The sequence below is a fragment of the Ciconia boyciana genome, chromosome 1 (genome assembly GCF_034638445.1).
Source record: "Ciconia boyciana chromosome 1, ASM3463844v1, whole genome shotgun sequence".
Classification (NCBI taxonomy): Eukaryota; Metazoa; Chordata; class Aves; order Ciconiiformes; family Ciconiidae; genus Ciconia; species Ciconia boyciana.
The window spans coordinates 186,225,924-186,238,370 of NC_132934.1; the positions used below are offsets into that span (position 1 = coordinate 186,225,924).

General features: G+C 37.8%; 1 protein-coding gene across 10 annotated transcripts in view; it reads left to right on the forward strand.

Moving 5' to 3' along the window:
- The window catches only part of DGKH (diacylglycerol kinase eta), a 176,572-nt gene that overhangs the window by 108,383 nt on the left and 55,742 nt on the right, over window positions 1-12,447 (forward strand). For 9 of the 10 annotated variants that reach the window (XM_072850137.1, XM_072850147.1, XM_072850139.1 and 6 more), the window contains exons 5-9: window positions 2,012-2,116; window positions 2,444-2,576; window positions 9,753-9,859; window positions 10,981-11,106; window positions 12,298-12,400. In XM_072850137.1, coding sequence (XP_072706238.1) covers window positions 2,012-2,116; window positions 2,444-2,576; window positions 9,753-9,859; window positions 10,981-11,106; window positions 12,298-12,400 — 574 coding nt within the window. Of the gene's footprint in view, window positions 1-2,011; window positions 2,117-2,443; window positions 2,577-9,752; window positions 9,860-10,980; window positions 11,107-12,297; window positions 12,401-12,447 lie in introns of those variants that run through there. The other variant, XM_072850148.1, reaches the window with a different exon arrangement.

The following is a 12,447-nucleotide window of genomic DNA, read 5'->3' on the forward strand; positions in this document are numbered from 1 at the left end:
CTGCCCCGTGCCGATGCTTTGGATGCCAAAGGGCATCTCTGTCGGCACGAGATAATTACGTGTGAACAACTGAACTAAGGCCTTGATTTTGGGAGGGGAGAGTGGGGGGATGCACAGGGGATTTCTGTGATCAGTAGTATTAAAGACATGAGTAATATAAAAAAATCCTACTTGAAAAGATCAAGTTTGTCGGGAGTCTTCAGCAATAAATGTAGCTGTTGTTGCTTAATGGCATTTCACGTCTGGTTACAGGTTAGCGTCAGAAATGGGCATGGGGGAAGGACGGACGCAAAGTGCAGAGTTTTGGGTGGACTTGTCCTTACTTAATCCATATTACAATGTCATGCTATATATTAGGAAATAATCTGGTGGGTGTATTTTCCCAAATAAGATTTCTGAGTCCACTGAAACCTGGAAATTCCAGCAGAATGCTCATTGTTGTTGGAGCCAGGGTTATATTATGATTTAATGGCTTTTCTGGGCTTCATCTGATGACCTGGCCTAGAAAAACATTTTGAAGTAATAAAGCGTCTGTTTGGCTCCAAACTAATGAGAGAAGCATTGCTCTTTGCATTAACTGTTCTTTAGGAAGAGCCGCGGAGAGCTACTAATAAACCTTATTAAAAAGCTTAAGCAAGATTGAAGGAAATAGAAAACAGAGAAACTATTCCATTCCATGTGAAGTGACTACATAAAAAAAAAGGGAAAAAAAAAAAGCAAGTCCACAGGGTTTTTGCCTCCCCTCCATGTGACTTGCAGCTTGCTGCACTTCAGTTACGTTGCCTCTGAGATATGTTAAAGTGCAGCTCAATTTAATGAAGAAGTGGATAGGACAAATCAAGGCTAGAGACTATTTACGGCAGAGACTGGGTAAGTAAATGCACCTGTAGATAAGTGTTTACTAATATTGTGCAAATGTTACAATATCTAGCTTGTAGCATTTAAAACAGTACTCAGAGCTATCATTTTTGGTGGTCCTTTCTTCGTTTTACTTAAGTAATTTGCAAGTGTGGGTGGTACATACTATGCAACAGATCTATGCATAAGACTGATAAAGGATTTAGTTTTATTTTTCAGACTTCCTACAACAAAACAAATAACTTTCCTTTAATTTCATGTACTTAGTTTGTTTTAAATTCTTTGCTATGTAAGTAACTGCTTTGTCTATTTTAGTGCAGTGCTCAAAATAATTTCAGTGGGAGTTAGCTGATAGTTTCTGGTGCCTTCCTGTTATTTTAATTATTTTCCTACTGGTGAGGGAGAGGGGAAAACAGCTTATACTCCGAACCTCCTAGATACAGCATTTTCAGATTTCTAGAATCAACTCCAGACCACTGAAAACTCCCCAGCATCAACTTGTTCCAGGAATTCATTCAACCATCCTAGTAGGATATGATTTCAGCTGTTTGCTTTTGTTCTCTGTGTCTTTTTATAAAGATTTGTATGTGTTCTTATACTGCGTCTTATATAGAAAGTTCTGTTTAAAATTTATGTATGTTTAAATTTGTGTAAATTTAATATCAATATACAAGATAGAGAAATATGATGAAAGCTTTTGTTGTTGTTTAAGACTTCCAGGCTTTTGATTTTGATATGTTTTTGTCTCTAGCAATTGGAATGGACCTTGCAGTTGCTAAAATGCTGTTATGAAATAGGATTGCAATCTTAGTCAATTAGTAATTTCCAGAATGGTTGTTTTAGCAATTTCAGTGCCTGCCATTTGAGTATTTAAATCTCAGTGCACAGACAAAGAGCTGAGAAGGAGGAATGATCAATATAGATTGTAAAGACCTGTACCGAAGCCTGATTCGAATCTTGGGAACTGAAAAATGAAAAGCAAACTCCTTCATTGTTGGTAGTGTATTAAAGAAAGTATTTTTAAGTGTTTAATATCTTGTGATCTAGGGTGTGTCTTCCTTTTGCATCATCTCACAGGAAAGAGTACATTAAATATTGTAGTCTATCATGATTTTTACTATCTGGATTAATCAGAATGCGTTATCTGTTTCAGATAATCACTCCATTTAGGAGGCTAATATTGTGTGCTGAGAACAGAAAAGAAATGGAGGACTGGATAAGCTCTCTGAAGTCCGTTCAGTCCAGAGAACACTATGAGGTAAGTTGACATCCCTCTTGGTGCAACCTGTTCTAGCTCAACAGATCAAGCTACAGGACACAGAACTGGAGTATTCACCCTCCTTAGTATGAAAAGTGTGTCTAACGTCCGAGTGAAGCTTCATGTTAAGACCTTTACTAGCGAAATGAGAGCTTATTATCACACTTTTGTTTAGAAGTTTGGAGGGAGAGCAGGCTAAATACCCTTTGGAAAATACTTTTGGTGAACATTGCATTGTCATTCCCTGTAATATGGAACCATAGGTAATTTCAGTCACCGTAGCTGTGTTCTGTACTTGCAAATTTGTCTTAACTTCTCCTTTACTAGACCGCACAGTTTAATGTGGAACATTTCTCAGGGATGCATAACTGGTACGCCTGCTCCCATGCTCGACCTACCTTCTGTAACGTGTGTAGAGAGAGCCTCTCTGGAGTCACTTCTCACGGCCTGTCTTGTGAAGGTAAAATAAACACTTTCTTCCCCCTGTTTGTAATGCTGTGTATGTAGACAGATAGCTGAAAGTTCAAGACGAGTAACGATTCTGAAAATATAAGTAAGAAAAAAGCCTGAAGGGAGAAATCTATTCACTAGAGTGACTTTCTTTTGGGCAGAGGGACTGCTAATGATCTGGCTCACCTTCTTTGTGCTCCAGGTGCCTTTTTCTAACTCATCTCAATAAAACAGTTCTTTCTGCTGCAGCAACTAGTTTGGAATGTGCTGGCTGGACAGTTTGCAAGAAAAGATAGGATTTATTTGATTTGCTCATCAAAAATGTGAAACAAAATAGTCTTACTGGTTTGCAGAATCAGCATGCCTCAGGAAAAAAATCATAATGGTGGTTTCTGCCCCAAATCTATAAAAATTCTTAACACTTTGTTCAGCGCTGTGACCTCTTCCCCTCCAATTCTTGTTTGCTCTGTTGCTGCTGCCTGATCCTGCAGTACAGGCAGGACAGATAAGGACAGATTTACTGCTTTAAAAATTCTCTCATGCAGTGAGGGGTTAGAGATGTAGATGCCTTTACGTTTTGATGGTTCAACAGATGAAATCCAGCACAAAGAAAAAGGAGGTGTGGCTAAGACTTCAGCATTAAGCGTATCTGGAGAAATTATATTTTACAAACAAATATTTATAACAAACCTGAAACAGCTTATTTATTTTCTGCTGCAAGTTCTGTGAAAAAGTGGTAACAAGTCTGCTTGTGTTAGAATCCGGCAGAAAAGAAAGCATCCATGTGACCTTATGATATATGTGAAATGTAGAGATATTTAATTACCAAAATAGCTAACTGTCCAGAAAAGTCACAGTTACGCCATTCAAAACTTGATTTTTTGGATGCAAGTTACCCAACTACAAATGCATTTCTGTTATTGATGCTGTTATAATACTTGAGGTCTGAGCATAATAATGTGTATTAAGGAAATCTTACAAAGGAAACATTAACCCACTGTCCTGAATTGTCCATGCTTTTAATGTAGCTAATGGTGCAGTTGCCAAGGAACGGGATGAACCCGTTTCATAGAAATTAGAAGTAGCATAGTTACTTCCAGCTTCTCTGGTGTATGTTTTCCACTGCGTATAAGTCGTTTGGACAGTTTTAAGGCAATTATGGTATTTTCAGTGTCGGATATTGGCAGATGGAAGTATCATGTGCTTAACTAAAATGCAGTTGTATTGCCTCTGTGTACAAATACAGTTATATTTGCTCAGGCAAAGGAAAGGAAAGACTTATTTCCTTTCATAAAGAATTCATCCTTTCATAAGTTAATATTATAGCTATTTTAAAAGGCTGTTTAGCAAGAATTATTCTTGCAAGATTATCAATGTAAATGGTTGTAGTTCATCGTTTTCTGGTTTTTCAGTGTCTTATTTTGCTTCCAAGTATGGTTTTAATTTCCAAGGTCTTGGCATTAACTTTACATTAGGGAAGTTTCCTTAATTTCCAGATTTGGACTTTGTCACCTTTCTGCATAACTTATTGCAAACTAATGCTACATTTATCCACATTTCTGATGCCAGTTGATCTTTCAGCAGTTTTTACGAATGGCTCGTGAAGGTAGTTTGGATTTGCTTTTACTGGTCCACAGTTTCATAAATGTCTATGACCTGGATTGGTTTATATGTAGATATTATGATACTCTTTTATCTATTAATAAGTTTACCTCCTCTTACTTCTTAGCTACTAGTTTATATCTGTTTTCTTTATTTTTTTTCCAAGTATTTTTTAAAATAAAAGGAGAACTTTAATTATGCACCTAATCTGAATAATTTGACAGTTGACTCTTTTACTGGAATACTCATACTTTGTCCCCGATTCTGTGTACCTGTAAAAACCCGTGTTAACCATCGTTAATTTCTTAATCTAAGAAGTGTATTTTGGTTTGATACTACTTCTTTCTCTGAAATTCTTACCTGACTGAGTTCATATTGACTTGCTTCTGCTATGTGCACTTCTAATGCATTTCACCATCTATTTTTTTGACTTACCCTGTGTTAACAATATACACTGTTTGAGGAGACGATGTAGGAAGTATGGAGTCTTAAGATTCCCCAGATATGTGCTGTGCTACTTTTTCTCATTACATCTTTAAAAAACCTGTTTAAATATTCATGCCTGGCATCTGAAACCTCCAGCACTGCCTTACACTGGGAATCCATTTATATCTATACTAAATTCAATTATTTGTGTGGTCATTGATCCCAGGCTACTCTATTATGTCTCGTATTGAGAAGCATGAGAGGCTTCTTCTCAAGAGATACTGAAGCCCTTCCTCCTCTCAGTGGTCTGGGTTACTGGCACACCAAGTTATCTTGAAAGTAGCTTAGAGTCTTTGTACTCTTTGTGGTCTGATTCTTGACTGTTAAGTGTAGGTAAAAATAAAAATAAATCCCATTGCTGATATTTTGCAGTTTACGATACTTTAGAAGATCAGTCCTGTAATATTTTATTCTCTTAGACCTGCTAGTCTCCAGCAGCGCTACACAACTTTTTTTTCAGCCTGACCACACAACAAGCCTCCTTTCTTTTGGAGATAAGATGGGTGCCTTCTTTTTTCAGGACACCTTCCCTCCCAGTAGCCTTCAGCAAAGGTTGACCAAATTAATTGCAGGCCACCCTGAAGATACTCCTGTAAGTTTTGTGGAAGCTGGTGTAGGAAAAGAGGGTATGTTAATACCTTTACTAGGGAAAAGACTGTAATGTGAACCTGCATCTTTTTAGAAGTCAAAGAATCGATATGTATATCGATATGTATCGATAAACTGAAGATGTAAATTCATATCAAACCAAGCTTCATTCTTTCTACTGCTCAAAAAACAACTGACTTTTAAAAAATTTAATCATACGCTCCTTTGAGATGCAATGCTATTCCTCCCACTAGTTCCTTCTTTTGTGTCTTCTCAAAAGATAATCTACTTTTCAAATGCTGTCTGTGTGTTGTGTTGCTCTAGCTAGCGCTGAAGGACTGATATCTGCAACATTCATCCACAGTCTTTACTAGGACAGAGAAATTATGATTTTTTTGCCTTGCTTTGGAAATTACTCCAAAATAGCTGAATCAAGTAAAGCTTTTGTTCTTTATGCTCCTCAGATGTTTCTCTTATTCATAGTTTAGCTTGCTGTATGCTCAGGCGCCTAAGCCTAAGGAGTTGTCAGGTAAACACACGGATACATGGAATGTTTAGGCAAAGAAACCTAAAGAACTATAGATCATTATCTACCGAAACTCTTTCAAAGCTCTCTAGTGTCAATTACTCTGTATTAATACCGCATTTCTATCCAAGTCATTGCCAGTGGAACACTGCCTTTATGATTATTCTCAAAGATGTATTTCTTCATGTAGTGTTTTCATTATCATGACGGACTCTTGATTGTTAAATATCAAATATACTTAATAAGCTGGAGATTGCACTTTAAATGAGATGCTTTCTCCTGTGATGAATTGCAGAAACAAACAATATTGAAAGAACACTTTAGGATCGTGAAGTCAAGCAATAAGAAAATACTGGGATTAAATTGCCTCTGCAAATGCACTTTGTGCACTTGGTCTTTTTTCATTACGATTGGGGTTTTTTGCCCACAAACCCTGTTCTTCTTACCCACTGCACAGGGTATTGTACATGCGCTGCTTGGGTAGTCATTGTGTCCAGGATTTTTGCCACACTTTCTGCACAGGCTGGAGAGTGAATAGTGAATGAAGTGGTCAGGAAGAGAAGGGATGTTCATTGTTAAAGAATTAAAGAGTAAGAAAAAACTGTGTTCTGTGACTTTGTGTCACACTGTGCCCCTCTGTAATCCTGGGGAAATCACTTAAATAAGATTTTTGATCAAATCAGTAGTTGTGTGTTATTTATAATTTGGGACCTGTATCACAGAAATGCTGAGTTTTCTGTAACTGCAAAAATCAGGTAAAGCTGTTCTGAAGTCACTGATACTTTGAAGATATACAATATTTTAAAAAAAGATCTTACTTGTGGTAGTACTGAGTGTAGTAATAATAATAATAATAACAATAATAATAATAATAATAATGATTTTAAAAGGCCAGGAAGAAATTAATATTGGTGTCTAAAAAGCCATTTTTCATTAGCTTTTGGTAAATAAGGCAAATACCTGTTGAAAATTATTATGAGCCAGAGTACGTCACAGCTGCATACTTATCAAGAACCATGCACTGCATGCAGTGAATGAGGATCCTATTCTCAAAAAGTGTATGATCATACTGAAGACTTTACACCTGCAGACAGAAGCTATATTGCAAAGTTAAGTTGCGTGAGTAACTTAACTTTGTAGTACTTGACTTCGTAGTATGAGTATTCTTTTAGCACTCTGTTTGTAATATTAAATTAACTTAGAGGGTTATTTATTCGGATGAAAATAGTAAAAGCTACCAAGAAACTGCTGAATTTTATCCTTTATAACATAAGCTTCAAATTGGGGTGAAGTTAGGTTGCTCTTTTCACATGAGTCACTCCATTTTCACTGTGGCTTGTCCATCCATCATGTGATAGTATTCTTGGAAACAAAACAGCAGGTTTCTTGGAATACCTGAAGACAAATCCTTCCATCTTGACAACTTAAACTATAGATACCAGCTCAGGGATCTTCAGATCAGTTTCAAAACTTTGGCTTTGCCCTTTGAAGTTGGAAGAGAACAGTCTGAGCCAGTTCTTTGAAGAACACAGAAGAGAAAACTCATCATAAAATAGGTGGTAGAGTGGTAAGTTTTGGGGAAAATAATTGAGTGTCCTGCCAATGTAGTTGAATTAATTGATGCATGGTTAGAATGAAAGGCCTTTGAGACAGAAGTGTTCTGTAACAAAGGTGTGTATTTTCAGTGCAAGAGATCCTATGATAACATTCCATAATGTTGACTTTTCTTCATTATAGATAATAATAGCTCTAGATGTAATCACTGTGTCTGACAGCAGATGTTGGTACCACTGTGAACAACTGTTTGCTAATTAAGTGGTTCTCTTGGTTGGGTTTCTGAGAGACCTGCTTCATATTCCAGCTAGAAACATTTACAAAGGAAATTAAAATTTAAAATAACATTCTACAAATATTCTAGATTTGGTTTGGCTAAATTTTTCCTTTTCTCATCTTTTAACTTTCATTGGCAAAGTAATGGCAATTGATGTCTAGCATTATGTCTGCAAGTTTCCAAAAGATTTCAGATATGAGACTGATTCATGAACGGGATGCAGTGTCATGTGAGACAAAAGAAATTAGGGGGTAGTGGTAACTCAGGTTGAGAATTGATTTAAAATTTTCCTTTCTATACCCATCTCTTCTGTACTGCTATGCATTTTGCTTAAAAGTTACATCTGTGCCTTAAGGTCATTATTTTTGGTAATGCTTAATGCTCAGAGTAGCATGAACTGTTGTTTGATGATATTGGGGTTGTGGGGGGATGACCTACAGAAAGTATGATCTGAGATTTGGTAAGTTATATACTGTACCCACAAAGCAAACATTAGCTGTCACTTGTCATCCATGGTGTGGCTTGCTGCAGCTCTTCAGATCCTGGGTGTGAGTTTGTCCTTGCCTTTTTGAGAGAGCAGAGGTTGAGTACAGGGTCCTGAGATCTAGTTGAATCATAGCTCAACAGGATTTGAAAATTCCCTTACTTTGTTATGCTTCGTAATTTGGAATTTCCTGTTGCCCCTCATCCCTGATTTGTTGTATTTTGATCTGTGTGGCAAAGACAAATGCATATCATTTATGAGTAGGAAGCTGAATTCAGTGGCATATCTTCTCCAAAACATTCAAGTAGCAAAACTGCTCGAGGCCCATCACTGGAAAATGCAGCCTTTATTTCTGTGCTTCTGTGAGAGCTGACTTCTTTAGACACTTGGAACCAGCTTAGGTTGGCAAACACACACAGTATGATGCTGAGCTGTTTTGAAAATGCGAGCCTACCCTGTTAGTTGAGGAATATGGGATATTTGCACACTTTGGGTCTATGAATGCTCCTTTTTGAAATGACCTGGGGAGTTGTAACTGTAAAAGCAACAAAACTCCTTTTTCTGTTTCCTTCTCTTTCTTTCAGCTAAGCACATACTTTCACGCGTCTCCCAGAACAGTGAGGATTGCTCTCAAACTCAGATGTTGCTTACATATTCTCAATTCACTTTTTAAATTGATCTGGCAATGGATCAGTGGAATTAAAATGAGAAATTTATGATTCACAGGACCTTTTGTACCATGGCTTAATGTTTTTTAATGGTGGACAAGCAATGGGCCAAAGCTTTTGACAGTTTCCTGTCAAATACTTGTTTGAAGAGAGACTACTAATTCTGGTCTGCTGGCTAGTTCTCATAAACCTTTAATGGTCTTTGCCAAAATAATTTCTATAATGCACTCTAAATACAATGATGTCATGCACTTCCAGTAACAGAAATACCCACAGTTGGGTGCATCAGTCTGTTTGATCCAATATGATATCATTAACTAGTCATATTAATTGAGTTGAACAAAATACAGATAGTTATTAGATTGTCAAAATATCTGCCTGTACTACACACTTGTGCTGAGTATTCCAATTAGTAGATTTTTAACAAATAATCCAGTAAGAAGTCAGGCTCTTCCTCACTTACTGTATCCTCTTGGAAAATATTGTAACCACCAGTATCCTGCATAAATATATTACCACCTAACCCTTCACTTTCTCAGCTTCTGGGAAAACGGGCATAGTATGGTGCCCAAAAGGGGTCCTTTAAGCAAAGAAACAGAGCTCCTGAAGCAAAATACTTCTGTGAAACACTCTCTCATCACCTCTTGCAAATTTAAACCAGGTATCTGAGTTGTGTCACTGGAGGAATAGAAAAGGCAAAACCAGTTAAAGATGTATTTGTACCTTAGTACCTTGCATTGCACCTGAAAAAATGAGGAGCAATGTGGATTTGAGGACACACTTAACATGGGCTACAGCTAAGCAGTTAAACCCAGTTTAGAGAGTTAAAGCTGGAGTGATTATGAAGTGAATTTTCTTTTAGCTGGGTTGTGTCATCTGTGCCACACTAAGTGACATGTCCTTGGCTGTTTTATGGAATATCTGTGTTTAATTTTTTTAAAGATATGTATCACTGAAATGCAGCAAGTAACACAGTATCCGTGTTTATGTGTGCCTTCCAGTGTGTAAGTTTAAAGCACATAAAAGATGTGCTGTCCGAGCAACAAATAACTGCAAATGGACTACATTAGCCTCAATTGGAAAAGACATCATTGAAGATGAAGATGGTGTAAGTACTATTCATATTTACAATATTTTCCAAAGATGTTTCTTCTTTATGGGAACAAAAAAAAAAAAGGCTAAGCATAGAAATATTGCCAGCTAATGGTAGGTGGCTATATTCCTGAACACTTTTCGAAGATTAACGTGGTATTTAGAACAAAGGTTATATTCCTATCTCACAAGACAAGTTTAGTATCTGTGGGCACTGGATTGCAGCCGTGTTACAAGATTTTAAAGGCCACATGCAGAGAAACTTGCTCAGAGAAACTGAAGCTGGAGAATTGCTCCCAGAAGTTCCTACTGCTCTTAAGCAAAGGTGGTATTTTATACTGTTACCATGCTGTTTTGGCAATCTGTTTTGTGTCCTCCTTACCGATAGCTGTTCCCCAGGAGGTCTGTTTGGAATTCACTGACGTGTGGGAGGTTTTTTACTGATGAAAGCAGGAATTTTAAAATTAGCAGAAGAAATGACAAAAGCTTTTCAGAGCTTTATTGTGGTAGAGGGGTTATTTTTCCAAACACAACTATGTATGTGCCACTGGCGTGAAACTTCTTCCTAGAAGGTTATTACTAAGTTGCACACCTATGAGTGTCCTGAGTTGCCCATGGTATGAATGGGACAGAGAGTGCACTGAGTAAAGCTTTGCACTGCATTTAGGGACTCCTTTATAGAGCTGTGACTTACCAGCCGTGGTGAGGGGGTACATAAAGCCACAGAGGTATTCTGCTGTCCCGCCTATTCTTCTGAATTTTACTTATTTTAATTGGTTTGTGTCATGTAGTCAACATTAAGTGAATGGGTACTTATTTGTATTATGGAGTCTCTAGATTTAACTGCCCCGTTGTTTTGTGGTTAGTTGCTACCATAGCGTCATGAATAGTTGAATGAGATGTGTCTCCCTTCTTCAGCTCTCACATTTTCTGCCTAGCGTGTGAAACACCACCAGAGTCCACATTCATAGCTGTAGCCTTGAGAGCATCAGTGTCGCTTATCCTGGCCAGCCATACCTGCTTCTTTGATGAAAGGGTAGAGCTGTGGGAAATAGTCTAAATCCACCCATATTTGAGAGACAAAAGCCTCTAATTTCTATTTCTGAGTATTTAACTTCTATGACTACTTCTTCACAGATAGCTATGCCTCACCAGTGGTTAGAGGGTAATCTGCCTGTCAGTGCCAAATGCGCAGTCTGCGACAAGACTTGTGGCAGTGTTTTACGCCTGCAAGATTGGAAGTGCCTTTGGTGTAAAGCTATGGTAGGTGCAATGAGCCACACCCAAGCGTCTAGGATTTTGCCAGCTTTATTGCTCACCATTATTTTTATTCTGTCATTTCATAACCGTGCTTTTGGATTAAGTAGGAGCAGGCAGCTTGTGCAAACTCAGGTCTCTCTAACATTCATAATTTCTCATGACTGTCCCACTTGCTTCAGTTAATTTTTAATACGCCCACAGATGCAGCTATTCTGTAATAGGTGTTGTCACCCAATGTGTTTTCTCTGCCTTCTCCTAACTGATAACTGAAGGTTCAGATGCCTGTTCCATATGCCTGGTAATCATATGTTACTTTCTTGTCTCTTTTATTGTAGATATTGCTGTAATAATATTGCTGTAATAAATATTAATATTAGTAATATTAATATTTATTAATATTGATGTAGTAATACTTTTATTACTGCAAAATCTTGAAGTTCTCTTTTTCAGGACACTCTGTAGATTGCTGATTGAATTCTTACCATGGTATTCTGTTTCCCCAAAATATAGTTTTCTCTTAATTTTTTTAACTTGCCTAAAAAGATGGGTTTCATATGCTAGGGTATAGAAGTGAAAAGTCAGCAGTTTTTTATTGTTGAAGCTTTCAGCATATAGGTGTCCGAGGCTCTTGTGTGCAGGCAGTGGGAAATGATTGGCATCTCCAGAGGTGATCCAAAATTTAGGTGAACTGCAGCACCCTCTGCATGTGCCTGTTTTTCCAATAACTATGGAAGAGACCTCCACAATACATAGTTTATGGGACCCACCTTTGGCGGGTTGGTCTGGTTTGGTAGGTGTGCTAGATTTAGTGCAGATATGTCTTCCAGAAGAGCCAGGTGGACCAGACACGTACAGAGGTATTGCTTTGCATGCGCACAGTGTGCCTGCTGCCCCCAGCACAGATCCTGGCTGCTGGGAACTTGGTCCTCCCTTGCTCGTGGATGGAGGTAAGCGATTCCTTTGAAAGAACGATTCATATCTGCTATAGGGGTAGCTGAAGATTACGTTTTGTGGAATGAGTAACAAGCCTTTGTGGTTGAACACTCATGGGTTTTTTTCCAGTCTCGCTTCTCGTCCCTCTACACCTAAATGTTACATATTAGTCCATTTTTGTTATATAGATACTGTATCAGTTATACTTTCACCCCAAAATTCCACTGTAGGGAAATAAATAATTTTTTGGTTTTTTTGTAGGTTCACACTGCCTGTAAAGATCTGTATCCTCGTAAATGTCCACTTGGCCAATGTAAGGTATCGATCATACCTCCAACAGCACTAAACAGTATAGACTCTGATGGTACGTAGTATTGTAGTGTGTGCAGTGGTAGCTCTGGACTTGCAGTG